This window comes from Triplophysa dalaica, chromosome 12, assembly GCF_015846415.1.
Source record: "Triplophysa dalaica isolate WHDGS20190420 chromosome 12, ASM1584641v1, whole genome shotgun sequence".
Taxonomy (NCBI): domain Eukaryota; kingdom Metazoa; phylum Chordata; class Actinopteri; order Cypriniformes; family Nemacheilidae; genus Triplophysa; species Triplophysa dalaica.
This window is the reverse complement of record NC_079553.1, coordinates 20,821,209-20,837,842: the sequence shown is the minus strand read 5'-3', so window position 1 is coordinate 20,837,842 and position 16,634 is coordinate 20,821,209. Positions and strand designations below refer to the sequence as shown.

Below are 16,634 nucleotides of genomic sequence, written 5' to 3'. Positions count from 1 at the left end.
TTCATATTTTATGCATGTATGCGCTGTATTTATTTAGTCCTGCTTGTAACACGAATGGCATCGGCTTGGCAGCGCAGCACGATACCGAGCCATCCAGGAACAAATAAAGAAGTGTCTGCGGTGGCTTCGGAGACCTTACGTGAACCGTATAGTAGAAACTTAAGCGCTTGCAGCAGTTCAGAGTCTTTGGTTGTTTCTGTTGTTCACTAAGCGTGTCAATGCTTCACCACAAATGACACTTTATTGCTCTCTCGACTGAACTGATAAAAGTTCAGTGCTGAAATAAAACCAAGCAAACCTTGAGACCAGACGCATTTGCTCTGGACATCAGACTGACAATTACTGTACCGTTTATTGTGTGGCTGTTGAACTGTAGAAATGAGTCTGTAAAACACAAAAGAAGATATTTTGAAGAATGCAGGTGACCAAGCAACAGTAAACCCCTTTGACTTCCATTGTTTGGGCACAAAACCAAAGACATATTTTTTTAAATATCTTCTTTTGTTCATCAGAAGAAAGAGTCACTTACAGGTAAGGTTTAATATATTTTAATGGGACGTGACCAGTGTTGGGTGTAACTAGTTACTAAGTAATTAGTTACTGTAATTTAATTACTTTTCCCTTGAAAAAGTAAAGTAAGGGATTACTCATATGTTTTCTGTAATTTAAATACAGTTACTTTTGATGTAATTAAACTAAATACATTGTTAAATATATGCGTGTGCAATAGCGTAATTGACTTCAAAATTCAAAGTCTTACTTTAAAATCTGAGCTTTAATGTATAATTCTCACATTTGTAATACTTTGGTCAGTTAATAATATTATTTGAATGAATTCAATAAACCGTTTCATGTATATTCTTGAATCACTTATCTAATCAAGGTCGATGTAGGATATAGAAAGTAATTAGTAATGAGTAACTAAATACTTTTTGGACAGAGTAATTTGGACAGTAATCTAATTACACTATTGAATATGTAATGAGTAACTAGTAATTCATTACTTTTTCAGAGTAACTTACCCAACACTGGACGTGACATGCATACTCTTCACTGGATTATAAACCATATAACATACTTTTTTCTCCACTATATTTCGTAAATACATGTATTTATTTACTTTTTATACTTGGGAACATAGGAAATCCAGAACTTTCTTAGTTACATATACTCAAATATTTGTACTTGAGTGATAGTAAATTGTAAAAGATTAAATGGTAAATAAAGGTAAATAAATACACATATTTATGAAATCTAGTGATTTAAAAGGTAGGATATATGCTACGTTATGAAGCTTTTAGTTTTAAAGTAACATTTTTCCCAATAAAACACTCTGAGAAAGCCTGGATACTAGTACTTGAAGAGAAAAATGGACCTAAAGAGAGTAAAATATTTTTATATTACATCTATCTATTTAAATCTGCTAAAATATGTAGAAAACATTAAACTTTTAGACTTTCAATTAAAACATATTGCTGCAGTCCCCCTGAAACCTTGTATCTCCATATTTCATGTTTTTATAATATCTAAGCACTAAAAACATTTAAAAGTGTTTTAATCTTTTATAAAGTAGTGTTTTTTTCCATTTCTCGAAAACTGTGAATTTGGACATCTGAGGTTGGAAGGACATTGACAATAAGTTGTTTTGCTGAAAAGGAATTTGGTTTCATTTTTCATGTGTTTAATCCATTTTCAGACCTCAGAACATGGCTGTTTTACTCTTGGAAATGTGTTTCTGTAAATACTGAAGAGTACTGTTATGATAGACATGTTGTCGTGGGGCTTCTCTCTTAAAGTGTTTAGATGTTGTGCTGGATCTGTCTGTAGGAAAAATGCTCACCGTTTATAGAACAGCAGTCACTAAAGGTCTTCTTAAAATATCACATCACAAAAAAACACACTACTTCAAGCTTTGCCTTAAGCGTTACTCAGATGTTGCTCTTTCATAGCTCAGAAGATTTGATGGAGTTCTTATTTGTGTTTCATTTATAAATAAACTTAGAGGTTTCTGTCTGGAGGATTCAAATAAATGTAGATTGTAGACGTCAAATAATCTGGATTTGAGTAAATTTGATGAGAAATGTTTGAGTTCATATTGAGATCATTAATATTGACTTTTGATTGCAGACTTTTCAAATCCGAGCTCAGTTTGAGACATTGTTGAAATCTCTTCTGAAACTAATTGAGATATTGTGAAATTTCTGACTTTTTATGACTTAAGATTCCATATGCTTTCCATTTAATGTCATCGACGTCCGGTAGAAGTAACTGAGAGAATAAAGAGGTCTCAACTGTGATATTTTTTTTCTCTTATCTTCATGTTGTTTTGGATCTTTCTTAGTTGCTGTTTTCCAAGGATAAAAGCACCTGGAATGAGTCGGATGCTACAGTATATTTCAACACATCTGAAGTTGTATGATAGCTTAGTGTGAAGGATATTTAAGCTGTTATTCGCTAAAAATGGTAAATCATGTCAAGCCCTACTGCATAACATCAAACATTTTAAGCAATAGATCACCATCCACTTTCAATGAAAGAGCTGCTCAGATTTTCTGCCTCCTTTGGTGTTTCAGGGTAGACGTTATAGTGCATTTGGAGCAATACAGAGATAACAAACTGTATTTATTTGACCTTTTCTTGTAATGACTAAAAGTTACAAGCCTGAAAGCAAACTCATCAACACAAGTCTCATTAAAGCTCTGTATGAATGGTGTCCTCTCTGAGATCAATAAGAGGTCGGCGAGTCGACGGCAGGATAGTTGAGCGTACAAAAAGAGCTGTCAGAAGAATTTATCTTGCGTTTAATCTCATCAATTATACACTAGCGTATGAATGGAATAATAAGGCAATTCTCAGCTTTTTGGCCAGCCTTTAATGTTTAATTATTCCGTCACAAATAATAAATCACAACATTTTTAAACAGCATCTGTCTTGCGGAGGAAAGCCGCATTACTCACAGCTGCCAAACAAACGCCTTAGGCTCCAGTTTACGCGGTTATAGAAAGTTGTCGACCAACCGTACGCTGTGCATCTGGGAGGGACGGCGGAGAATCTGTTGCTCCGATGTCCCTCAGCCGTTTCGGCGTATGTTAGATGTCGCCGGTGTTAGTACATTAGAGGCTTTATTAGATTGGCGGCAGACAGCCTCGTGTTTCATGCGGTTCCAGTGGCGCTGTGTCTTTTTATGCCAATCACAATGTCCTAAAGTAATCTTAGCTGACACTTCAATAGCCGTTTTGCCAACGCTAATCCCGAACTGCTTCCTGATGGCACTCCAAATGATAACTTCACGCCCCCTTAAACTGGTGGCAGATGTTCCGGAGAGGGTGATGGTGAAAATCCCGCCTCGAGGACAAGATGCTGAGTACGGAGGCCGTTCGCTTCAGTATCACATACACACTTTACTGCGGATTCCACAAATGTGCTGTTTGCTTATTTTCTCTCTTTGAGTGTTCGTAAATGGCACATTAGGCCACATGCGATTATTCCACCTTTCACTCTTCTGCTCGAGCCGAACGCACGTGAACGTGAAACTGTGGGTTGTCAAGTTACAAGCCGCTGATCGTTCAAAGCATTTACGTTATTTTTAGTCGAGTAACTCATCTGAAGAAAACAGACTGCTAACGAAATGCTTTCATCCAAAAATAAAATTCTGTCATTTATTCACGCTCATGTCATTCCAAAACTGTCTTTACAAAAGATATTTCGAGAGTCAATGTTGTGCGGTTACCAACATTCTTCAAAATATCTTCTTTTGTGTTCTGCGGAAGAAATACAGTCATACAGGTTTGAAAAGACGTGATGGAAAAAAAATTGACATAATTTTAAATTGTAGGTGGACTGTACATTTAAGGAAGGTTTTTTCATTTTAGATATGAACTGTAATTTGTTTTTAAAGTCCGAGCGGTATTTCTCCAGAACAAAGAATAATTAAATCTGCATTAAAGTGGAACATAGTTACACAACAAAAATAACCAGAAAAACCACAGCACAACTATTGAACAAAAAACATGGACATGAGCATCAACTTTTAACTTAAACTAATTATAGCGTTCGAAAAAAGAAGTAAAATGGGTAAATGCTTCATTTACATAAGCTGTCCGAGCGAAGCAGTTCACTGAAATGACTTGCGAGGGAGGAGAAGACGTCTGTTGTACCCACTACTAAAATAAAAAATTCAAAAAATGTAAAATTATTCTTTTTCTATTTCAAAATGCAATTGTTGTCTTTTTTTAAATAAGATGAAGCTACAAAAAGCACTTGGATCCTTCATTAAAGTGATGTAAATGACTCCAGTAGATCACAGAGAGAAAACAAGTCATATTTTGAGCTCATTAAGCTAAAGTAAAATGTAAACAACCAGATCTTGGCAGCGTTTCCCCAAACCTTCTTAACGCTGTGTCGTTCTTAAGTTATACCTTAAGCTGTACCTTATCGTTAATACATGCTTCCTGAAATCTTCTTAGTTAAGTTTACCTTCTGTAAGTCATACTTTTGAAAGGTTGGTCTGGACCGACCTGGCCTTTGATGGTTCATACTGCAATGCAAAAAGCTTTTCTACATCGCAGTTTAATTTCACATATAAATGTTATATAATAATTTAATATAAAATTATATTTAGAATAAAATTAACTTTTTTACTTTAACTTAGTTTTAATTTTACAAATAAAATACTTGGATTTACTATACTTAGTGTAGGCTAATGAAGTGTTTTCATGAATAAAATATTCATACTCATATTCATTCATTTTTAATAACAGCCTATCGTCCCACACACAACCATTTGACAGTAAAGGTGTAGTCTATATAAAGGGAATTAATGTTATGGGGAGTTTGGTCACACTAAATCAAAGACAGCGCCATCCGCGGAGCCAGTTAGTGTATTTGCACAATTTCATTAGAGAACATTTTAGTCCCCTGCACCATGTCAGAAGAGAAAATTCTGCAGGTCTTGCATCTTGTTGGCCCAACTTTGTAGAGACAAACTCGACGGAGCCACTCCCTCAGCCCCGAAAATCAGCTGCTGCATGGCGTCTCTTCGTTTTTATGCCGTTGGGAGTTTTCTGGAGGTGTTTGGGGATGAATATGGACTGAGAAAGACCTCGTGTGGTGGTGCGTTCACTAAGTGAAAAACATTCTGCTCCGTCATGCCACCGATTACATTATGTTTTCGCCAGGCATGACGTGATGGAGGCACATCAAGGCTTCCATGCCATTGCGGGTGTCCCGGGAGTGACTGGCATTATCCCTATACACAAATGAGTGATTTACGCCAATAATGTGAATCAACACAGATCAAGGAGAACATTAACACACAATGGCAAACTGTGAGAATATAAATGACCCTTTCAAAAATAAGTGAGGCCAAACAGCCAGTTAATGTAGCTGGTTAACGCCAAAAAAATGCCCGTGAGGGTGCAGGATCAGACATTGCAAAATTATAAATACACACACATATTTCTTTCTTTGTTTATACTGTTTCAGTGAGCCTATTTCAGTAAAAATTTCAATAAACCTTGTTTTCTCAATACTTTACCCACTCTATAACGCAAGGTAGAGCCAACAATCGATTCTCGAGGCATCAATTTCATCATATTCAGCACCACTGCCTTGGACAGCTCCTGCTAAAGTCTCACTTGAGAAGGTTTACCTTAAGTAACCTCGAAAGGTATAGTTCAGGGAACACGCCTAATAAAGGTATAGCTTGAGTTAAGGTGTACCTATAGAGTCTTCGTAGCGTGATACGAGACAACGTTATCGGGAAACGCAGCCCTGAACGCTAAATTCAAATACGGCAGCTTATCGATGGCTTTAGATCTCATTGGATCTCAGGTTTTTGTGTAGGGACATGATACTGTTGTAAAGTAATGACAATATCAAAACAGAATTTTTCATTTTTTGATGAACTTTTACTTTGAAATTCCTCAAGACATATTAAATAGATTTGAATAAAACAACTACTGATACACTTAACGTGCTGTATAGTAATGTACTGTGCTTAACACATTTAATAGACCACCTTAAATGATGAAAACTAATATTTTAGGAATCTTTATTTGTGTTTTTATATTAAATTTGGAGTTGGCCTATTCAACTTGTCTCAGAAATTTAACCATTAAAACACACTTTTCTATTAATGACTGCAAGTAACAAAACAGTAAATGGGCATCTGAATAAATAATAATAAAGTGTTTTGATGTTTTTTCTGCCTTTCTTGTAAAACAGTAAATTTGAAAATTCACAGATAAGAATAATAATAATATTTAAATCATTTAATGATACAATTAGGAACACGTATGTGACTAAATAGCTCACAGTTCATATTACTTTTGGTGCAGAAGAGCAAGTATTAAAACTCACCAAACTTTTCTTTTGTTTTCATTGGAAAGCAATCTTTTGGGTTTGTGATGCTTGCCTGAAGTCGGTCTGGTGTGTTAGTTTTGAGGTGCATGCTGGGAAGGTCTGTACACTCGAGACACGAGTCGCCTCCATTAATCTGCTGGATGATACAGCTGTACAACTTTCAGCTCTCGGGCGTTTTGCTCGCTTGATTGTTTGCCGTTGTTGTTACAATCGGTTGCATTGCCTTGAATAATTGACACTGAGTTTGTTTCATAACGACGGGGGTTTATATCCATATTGTCTTTCATTCTTTGAAGTTCTGTGATATTCCAGCAATAAGCCATAACACAGGCTTTCCCACTGATCTGGCTCTCCAGGCCTTTCATATTAGTTTTTTCTCATCTCATTTTATTGGTGTAGAGGTCTAGTTAAACTCCTGCTCATCCTCTCACATGCCAAACAATGTCTGGACCTTCACTTAAATGCCAGACATTTTCTTCTGAAGTGCTTTGGTCGTTTTACTGTTTAAAGAAGAAATTTTAGTATTAAAATAGGATCAATTTAAGGGCTGTTGTGATGACTGGTTAAGGTTTGTAAAAACCGAATAAGCACTTACATGACAGACATAGATTTGTTGTAATTCTTACTGGTGCACATAGAGAGCATCTCTATAGTTCTGCAAGAAGACATTTGTCTACTGAGAAATAAAGAAAATAGATTAATTTCTGTGTGCTTTAAAGTGGTGATGTACTCTTATGTGGCCCCTACTTGTGATTTCACCTTCATTTTGTAATTGTATTTAAACTTCCAGTGCATGAAATTTAGTGGCATCTAGTGGTGAGGTTGCGAATTGCCACCAACGGCTCACTCCACCTCTACCATTCGACACAGGTCTGAAGGGTTGTCATGTTTTTCGCTTCTTTGCTAAAGGAAATAACATATTTATGAAACGTGCTCTGTAGAGCAGTTTGTCCCTTTAGGGCTACTGTAGAAAATCAAAATGGAGAATTCTGTGCACCACAATAGCTCATTCTAAGGTAATAAATACATAACGCATCATTATGTAAGCTCATTATACAACTCCGAAGACATACTTACGTTTATCATATTGTACATTTCAGTTATAGCGCATTCCTTAAAACTCTGAAGAATTTTATTGAAGTGCTTATTGAGAAGATAAATAGGTGCTTTCCAAACCAAGGCACTGAAAAAGGTCACTGTTTTGTTCCATGAACACAGCAGGATAATTCTTCTTCTTAAGCAGAAGCTTTCCTCAGAGATAACTACAGTATTCATGTGTAGTCGCTGATTTATAAGTCCACCAATCGAACACACACATGCAATCACGCTGCACCATAAAATCCTGAAGGTGCAGTTAGATTGGTGAGGACAGGAACAGCTTCTCAACATTATCCTTTCTAGATCAGTCTACTGACCTCCGCTGTAAAGATGTCGACTGGATTCACTTTAATGGTATTCGTTGAGAAAGAAAAAGGTTGCCCTGCCAACACTCGGTGCTGTTGCCTTTAGATAATAAACCATTAAAAGCGGTGATGTTGGAGTGCCGGATGCTCTCTGCCTGTGTTAATGACGCTTTTGGTTAAAGATCTGGGATCATTTGGATGCATGAAACTTTCCTTTAATTGATCGGTTCCCAGGGGAGAGTGATGTCGAACCAAACGGTATGTGTGACCTCCGTACCGTGCGTGCGGAGAATAGCGCTATTTACTCGACATTGTGTGAAGATCACGCAGCACATGGTTGTTGCATGAAAAGAAAGCAGAAGATCCAATTAAGTAGCTTGCTTTGTGTCGGTCAGAATGAATCATGCGATGAATGCTTGATTTTGACTTTTGACTCATTTCTTGTACCTGTAATATAATACGATTACGTCTGCCCGACGGAGTCTTTGGCGTAGGATCCGCTGAAATATTAATTCCGGCAGTCAGATGTACCTTGGGGAGTTCTTTATTATTGACTGCTGATAATTGAGGTGGTTTGAAAAGAGAAGCAGATTAAAGGAAGTTAATGAGTGGTAATTAATGGTGCTTGCTAAGGCAACCATCACTATTATTACTGCTTATACTTACGCTTACTTAGGTTCCAAAATATCATAGAGAGAGAGAGAAATAAGCTCTTTAAATCAGCCTGAAAGCAATGACCCAGAAGACCCTAGCAACCAGCCGGAGCTCCTTGGCAACTCCACAGAAGTGTTCCTGTAGTTCAGTTGGTAGTAAGAATACAAAAGATGAAAATCATGTATTAAATGCACTAAAAGTGGAGGCAGATTGGTATATTGCAATACAAATAATATCTGCACTCAAAACTAACATGTCATTTTTACAATCAGAAGTAAAACCCTTAGTAGAATCCACTATCCATTAAACAAAAAGTCTGATGGATCGTATTACTTCTGTGCCTGTAAGGAACAGTCAATATGTATTTCATGACAATTTTTGAACGATATGTCATCTTTTTAGTTCTTTTGTTTGAGCTGCCAACATGTGACCTGCATCAACAAATGATGTTTTTTTTTTTTTTTTATCTTTGAAGTTTTCTCTTAGGATTTTTTAATAATTTATTTTTTAAATATTGTGATATGTTAAACAATTATGATAAGTATTTTATGAAGTTTAGAATTTGAATGTAACAAAGTTTAGACTATGATTTTTGTACATATTTACATATTTAACGTGAATAAAACTGTCACAGAAAAATTATATTAACACAAGTAATTTTAAAGTAAATTTTATGTTAATTTAATATTTTTAAACTTGAATGTTATGTCCTGCATCAGTTATATTTTATTTTGTGCTTAATATTTTTTCATTTAATAGCCCAGTGGTAAGAGCATGGCTCTAGCAATGCCAAGGTCATCGGTTTGATCCCAAAGTCAGTTATTTTTGTAATTTTTTTATACAATTTTGATTAACTTACATTCAGAAGATTCATATTAAACCTTGCATTTTGCAGTTTTTTATAAAAGGTTGTATGTACAACAAAAATGTTATTGTAAATTGGTAATGGTTTGGAAATAAATGTATTATTGAATTTTTTGTTAAAAAAAATATTGTTTAAAATACTGATACTATCATGAAACCCAGTGTATTAGAGTATATCGAATCTATAGCTATCCAGGTTTTTGGAAAAATATACAAAAAATATTACAGAATACAAGGCAGAGTTTTACTGCTCAATTTGAATTGATATTTTTTATATTTAATTTATATATTTTTATAAATAAAAATTATAATTATAATTGGTTTGGTGAAGTATTTATTATAAATTATTTATCCGTGCAAATCATTATTTAAAAAAAAAAATTCACTTATAATATTTAATCAAAAACGTTTACCTCCCCCCTCTCGTAACGGCCTCACTTCACTTCTGGTCACAAGGAATGTGAGGGCGGGGCTTCAATGACTGACAGATTGCAAACTGGCATTCAAATATTTCATCTTTTAACAATCCAATCAGTTGTCGGTGGATGAAATCAAGTCCTGCCCTACGTTTTTTTCTTGTCTTGCCATTCCCTTAATGTGCCAGGCTGCTAAAATTGACTTAATATGTGTTGTTTCTTCCAAAGAAACAAATTTGCTCTCCGCTTAATCTTTCTAAATACAGGACATTATAATTCTTTAAAATAGCTAAAAGTGAAACCAAGAAGCAGGTTTTATTGTGAATTATTCATAAGAAATGATACACATATGGTGTTTTTTTTCTCACCTTAAGCATCGCTATGGTCCTTTATCATGTGTCTAATATACTGCTGTTGCCTGAAGGTATACTTTGTTTTCTGGGCCTCGGGCAGACTGGTTTGAGTTACTTGCTTTATGGTTTCCTGTTCTGTAAAGTAAAGTTTTAAAGAGCATGGACTTCTCTGCTCTTTTATAGCTTTGCTTACAGCTGCGAGATGAATTTATTGTATTTCCCTGCTGATGTTTGGAGCTCCTGTTGGAGCGGTGGCTTTAGTCTCAACTCCTGAATTCAATTAAAGGATGATTGTATTGGGAGCCGTACTGGATAAGAGATGAAATATTGGCCTATATTGTGGAAGGTGTCAGATGGTCTATACAAGAGTTTTTTTTTATTAACTTTAAGACTTCTGGTTGCTCTTCGGTCCCCTTTTAAAGCATGGTAAAAACATCATGTTCCTCACGACCGGTTAAAGCTCAAAAATTATTATTAAGAAAAAGCAACACACGTTTCCCTTTGGGAAACATTCCTACTGTAAAACCTGCTGATATCAGATATAAAAACAGATATAAATAAACCATAATTAGGTCGAGATATACCCAAGCAAATGAATTACGACAGACAGCAGTTTAGTTTTAGTTTGTGCCCATTTTTAGGAAGCCTGACTTTTGTTTGTCCTTCTTCACAGTTCTCTTCGGCCAGTTTGTGTTCTTCCAGACGCCCCCTAATGATGTGGTGGAGATCTTTGATGGACCCTCAGTGGATTCTCCTCTTCTCACGTCAATCTATGGCTCTCACTCGGGTAAAAGGCTTTGTTTACCCTGCCTGTGTGAGAAAAACCGAAGTCAGGTCTGATGAGAAGAGACGACGTTAAACTGTGTGCAGGAATAAGGCTGGGGAGGATGTGATGTATCGTTGACGGGCTTATATATACCTGATATACCATGAGGTCTTAAAGCCTGAGAGTCCTTTAAAAATGTTAATTTGTTTGAAAAAATGATGTAGTAAGACTTTACTGTAAGATCTCATTTATTAACATAAACTATAAATGAACAATATATTTTCACAGCGCTTATTAATCTTTGTTAATGTTAGTTAATGCAAATGCAATTGTTAATTCCTGTAAATTCATTGTGCATTACCTAATGTTAACAGATACAGTGTTTTATGAAAAAAAACAGAAATTAATAAATAAAACATTTGTTCAAAATAACTGTACTAAATGTACTAAGATTAGTGAATGTTGTGTTAGTATTTTTCTTTCTTTGTTCATGTTAACAAAAAGAGCTGTCAATCAATTAATCGTGATTAATCGCATCCAGAATAAACGTTAGTGTTAACATAATATATATCTGTGTACTGTGCATATTCATTTTTTATTTATAAACACATACACATGCATGTTTACATATTTAGAAAATATTTACACTTATTTATTTTTTATTACAAATATCTTAAGTTTTATTTTTTAAGTTTTTTATTTTCTACAAATATAATTATGTAAATTGCATGTATGTGTTTGTGCACACAAAATTCAAATGCAAATTACGCAGAGATATATTATGTAAGCATAAACTTTTATTCTGGATGCGATTAATCACAATTAATCGTTTGAAAGCCTTATCAACAAATGCAACCTGGTTTTAAAGTATCACTGAAATTCTCTGAATTTAAAACTGCAGTTTTGTGTATGTTTTGTGGATTTGAGAATGCTTTTGATGTCATACATATTTCAGTTTTCTACTGTAAAAATTGACTCCTAACATAGCTTGGCTCATACTGTATGTGCATTTAACATTTGTCTTTTCATTTTCCAGGCAAATAGATTAATCACATTGATGTCTCATCCCTGCATGCTTTAAAGCAAAAGGGGAACATGACATGTACAGTATTAAAAAATATACTATTTAATAATATAGGTATATAGTTAGTGGTGAAACAGTTTAAATTATGTTAGGAACGAATGTCAGCGCCAATAGCCTGCGCCAACATATTGTAGTGCTTCGGGCTACCCATATTTGTGTCCCCACTCTTAGTCATTTTTTGGCCACTGTGGTCTCCAAATAAAGCCAAAACTATAACTTTAAAAAAGTTAAATAGAACCTTTTTATTTTGGTTTCAGTCTTTCAGAGCTCACTGTGTGCGAAGGCGCATCATTTCAACCCTGTTGATGTGCCAGTCCTCTGCGGATGTGTTGATATTGATCTCATTTATGTCGCTGTTGTGACTGTGAACAGATAACAGAACTGTTTTACTTTCCTCCCCAAATATGCGCTCTCACAGGAGAACCGTTGCCACTGAGCTCAGCCAACGAAATCACCATCAAGTTCAAAACAGAAGGTCCGAACACGGCCAAAGGTTTTCATTTCGTCTATCAAGGTAATAAGTTTTGCAGTAAGCTTGCCTTAATGTTTACGTTTAAAAGCATTTTGATTAGGTTTTGAATAGTAAACTATTGTTTTGATTGTGTAAATCATATTATGTAAATGTTATGTAGACTAAATAGAATACTGAATCCCACGAGGCAGTGTTCCTGATTTCATTTCAAGTGATTTAAACTGAATAACAACGGACGGGGCTGCTTGATATTGAAGAAAAACATGATATACAATCATTGGTAAATAATGCAAAATGTGATATGATGTAAAAACGTTGAATAACTGAAAATAATGTCACCAACATTTTTTCTTTAAAAGAAAGTGTAAATTCTGTCTTTCCCAAAAACGTTGCATATTATTTTCAAATATTGAAATCATGTAGTTATTGCAAACCATTGTGAAATATACAGTGTTGCACTTTTGCAATATCTTGCATTCTTAATATATATATTTTTTTGGATGATTGCTTCTTGTATGGAGGTGACAACAATATGTATATTTATACATATATAATATGTATATGTATATATATATTTGCGACAATGTTTTTCTGCAGTCTTATACATACTATTTAAAAAAAATCAGTCGTATGCAAGAACTCTTTGTATACAGTTCTTCCAAACCTTATTGTTTCTCTTGGCTCTTTTGCAGCTGTTCCCAGGACCAGCGCCTCTCAGTGTAGCTCTGTGCCAGAGCCTCGCTATGGCAAACGGATCGGGAATGACTTTGGATTTGGCACCGTTGTGCTATTCGAATGTAACCCTGGTTACACTTTGCATGGAACAAATGCCATCAGGTGTGAGGCTATTCCCAACTCTCTTGCCCAATGGAATGGGACTGTGCCAACATGTGTCGGTACGTACCTGTCTTCTTTATTAAGGGAACCTATCTCTCAGTGTTTATTGCTTTTGCTCAAAAATTGTTAAAAAAGTATTTCAAATTTAGTAGAATTTACAGTACACACATAAATCAAGGGTAGCGTTAGTTCTGGCAGGTCACGTGATTGCAGCTTGCATCCACTGATCACATCAGGTGCAGTTAATCAACGTTAACCAAAAGTCATACAAAACACATGAGACTGCGTCCTATTTAAGTTCCTTTCTTTGCTCCTTACCAGCTGCTTAATCGTGTTGCACTTTAAACCCACCTCCATCCCCATCTCCACCTTATCTGCCTGTAACTTCGGATCCTGGAAGAGTTTGCCCTGAACAGTTTCATTCCGCCAAACTAATTATATGCTATCGCTAAATAATTGACAGAAAATGTCAGACAGAAATGCTGCTCGAGGTGATGAAAGTGTTTGCCTACCTGTCCCAATTGTTTACTTGCATACCTTGCAAAAATGTGGATTTTGTTTAGCATCCGTTTTTGAAACCAAACCATACCCATAATACAGATTGTGCATGACTGATTCACCAACCACTCCTTTGTCTCTGTCTCTTCTTTCGCCATTTTTATATTGACGTGTTATGTTTTGGACCACTACATAAAGAGAAGTTAGGTTGGCTGTTGGTGTTATCTCTGGTGCATTAGGCTTAACTTTCGACCGTATTTAATACTCACAAGATTCTGTACTTTTATCTTATATTTAATATAATGCCCAACCCTTGGCAATTTTGTGTCAGCATTCCATGCATGCCCCATGGATTCAGACGCAATGTGTTTATAAGCAATTCAGTTATAAGATATATTTTTACAAACAAGTGATACAAATAGTTGCTATAGTTGTCTAAATTAGTGGAAAATGTATTTGCATTTGTTTAATGTTTTATAATCCTTGAGTAACTAGACCATATAGTTTATTGTCAATACTACTGCATTTCTGGGCATGTGGAATGAGGTGTGCTACTTATAAAACACGATCTTGTGAGTGTCCATGAAGTTTGCATGTCGCCTTAGAAGACAGCTCTGTACGTAGGTATTGAACAGCAAGGCAACACGCTATGTTTTGAAACAAAGTTGGCGGAAGATTTAAGTGGGTTTTATTACAAATCAATATGCCGTGAGCTAATGGATACAGAGGCATTCACGCGGTGTGAAGAAAGAACTATGGAACGCAATTTCAAGCAAAATGTGATTCTCAGGTAAATCTCCTGATGCAGCTTGACAGAACACTTTCCTTCTGGCTCTGTCCTCCTGCAGTTTAATAGAAACACTCCTGAGAGAGAATCAACAGGCGCTGGAAGCAACGCAACCATCCACCAACAAATCAATGTGCTATCATTTTCTTTGCACAGAGCGCAAATACTCATGATTTTGCATTAAAGCCCTCATTTTTCCCTCGTGTGCCATCGCTAGCACTCGTAATTTGGTTTTACATGAGCGCTTACCCTTCTGTCTATAAACAATTTTTTGGTTCTTTTTAAACAAACTCTTGGCTTTGGTTAGAGCTTCAGGTTCAATATAGTTTTTTTACAGCTCTACATTTTAATAATTCTCTTTTTACAATGCCTGGAACAACCATTCTCAAAGTGATATTTCAACCCAAAATTTTAATTCTGTCATCATTTACTCGTCCTCTTGTCATTTTAAACCTGTACAATGCTCTTTCTTCCGCGGAAGTAGGTAACCGAACAGCTCCTGCACCCATTCACTTCTATTGTATGGAAACAAAACCAATGCAAGTCAATGGGTGCGGTTAACAATATTATTCCAAATATCTTCTGTTGTGTCGTGAGGAAGAAAGAAAGTCGTACAAGTTTTAAATGACGAGAAGATAAGTAAATGATGATGGAATTTTCATTTTTTGGTTAACTTATTACATTTGTTTTTGTTTGTTTTTATTCAGTCTTTTTTGCAGTCAATTTGGTCAGGTCACTCTATGAAAACAGATTTGAATTCCAAGGAGCTAACCTGGTGAAATATGCAAAATAGTTATGCAATTATATAAATTATATAAGATTTCTGGGTCTAACTTTTTCTTACAAGATATATTTGTGACTTAAGCAGACGTTTCCATTTGCTCTCCAATCAATCCCATTGATGTCTTTGCGAAACAATTGAGATATTAAGGAGATCTCATTTGCTCATTTAAATGGGAGGTTTCTGAACACCAGACAGGCATTCTTGATCTTTAGGTGTCATATAGTGAAGTATTGAAGTTTCTGAAGTTCAAAATCCAATATAACCCAAGAAGCTATTAGTCAAGTCACCTTATGTTATAATGCATGTCACAATGGATATGTAAAAAACTGTTTTAAATCGGCTTTACCGTAAAATGTATTAGTTATTAAAGTCCCAGTGAAATAAAAAATGACGATGGCTATTTGTTCATGAAATATTGCAGCGTTTATTGTAAATAATATATCAATGTGAGTCATTCTGTTTTTTTATTTGTGTGTCCTCATTATCTTTAGTTGAAATCTGAATATGCACTTTCTTCCTGTAATGACATTCCATCTTAAATGACGAATGTTAGACAGCTTGGGCGGAGCGTCCGTTTACTCCTCCCCTTCAATTGTCAGTCTGCTGCCAGTTCCATTTCAAAATGCCACGGCTGTTTTTATACATCCAATCAAATCGCAAGGAAAGACAAAAGCCACGCCCACTATTTTTCTCAATCGAAAATTCAATTTAACCTAAAAATGCGTCAAAATAAAGAAGTAAAAACGATAACAACTTTCCGTTCACGGGGACTTTAAAAGTGCCTTCGAAGGAATCGCACTGGAACTGTATGTTTTGTGTGAAGTAAAGTGTATAAAAGCTGGAGACTATATGCACTTAAAAGACAAAAGATGATATAGTCTGTATTCAACTTGAATCAGTTTCTAAAGCTTTTCTCTTCATAGTATTTTGCAACAGATTATGGCATAGATATTTTTATGATATGCATATAATACAACTTTCAGTAATATTTGTCAAACTATAGCAGATCTTTCAGTGCATCCTCATGCTTCACCATCGATTATTTCCAATACAGGAGGAACTTGAGTGAGTTATATTCATTCTTACAGTGTGTGGGCAGCAGTAGTGTTGCTATTGGTAACGGTTTATGTAATTCTTCTCTCTTTTGTGGCATTCTCAGTGCTGGTACAGAAGGTCCTTGTGTCCATTACCGCATTCACCTTTGCCATGTTTCTGCCCTCCCTCCCGTCCTAAAAATAACACCACCGTCACATTCCAGATGAACATTGATTTGAATGAGACGGTTGTCCTCGTGTGTCATAGCCTCCATCCTCCATCACTTCCACATCACTGTCTTAAAACATGATACAACAG

The 16,634-nt window shown here is 35.5% G+C and overlaps 1 protein-coding gene across 1 annotated transcript in view; it reads left to right on the top strand.

The window, feature by feature from the left end:
- Window positions 1–16,634, top strand: part of csmd3a (CUB and Sushi multiple domains 3a) — a 227,882-nt gene that overhangs the window by 123,647 nt on the left and 87,601 nt on the right. Inside the window, exons 32-34 of the mRNA XM_056762084.1 lie at window positions 10,727–10,840; window positions 12,322–12,417; window positions 13,068–13,271. Coding sequence (XP_056618062.1) covers window positions 10,727–10,840; window positions 12,322–12,417; window positions 13,068–13,271 — 414 coding nt within the window. The remainder of the gene's footprint in view (window positions 1–10,726; window positions 10,841–12,321; window positions 12,418–13,067; window positions 13,272–16,634) is intronic.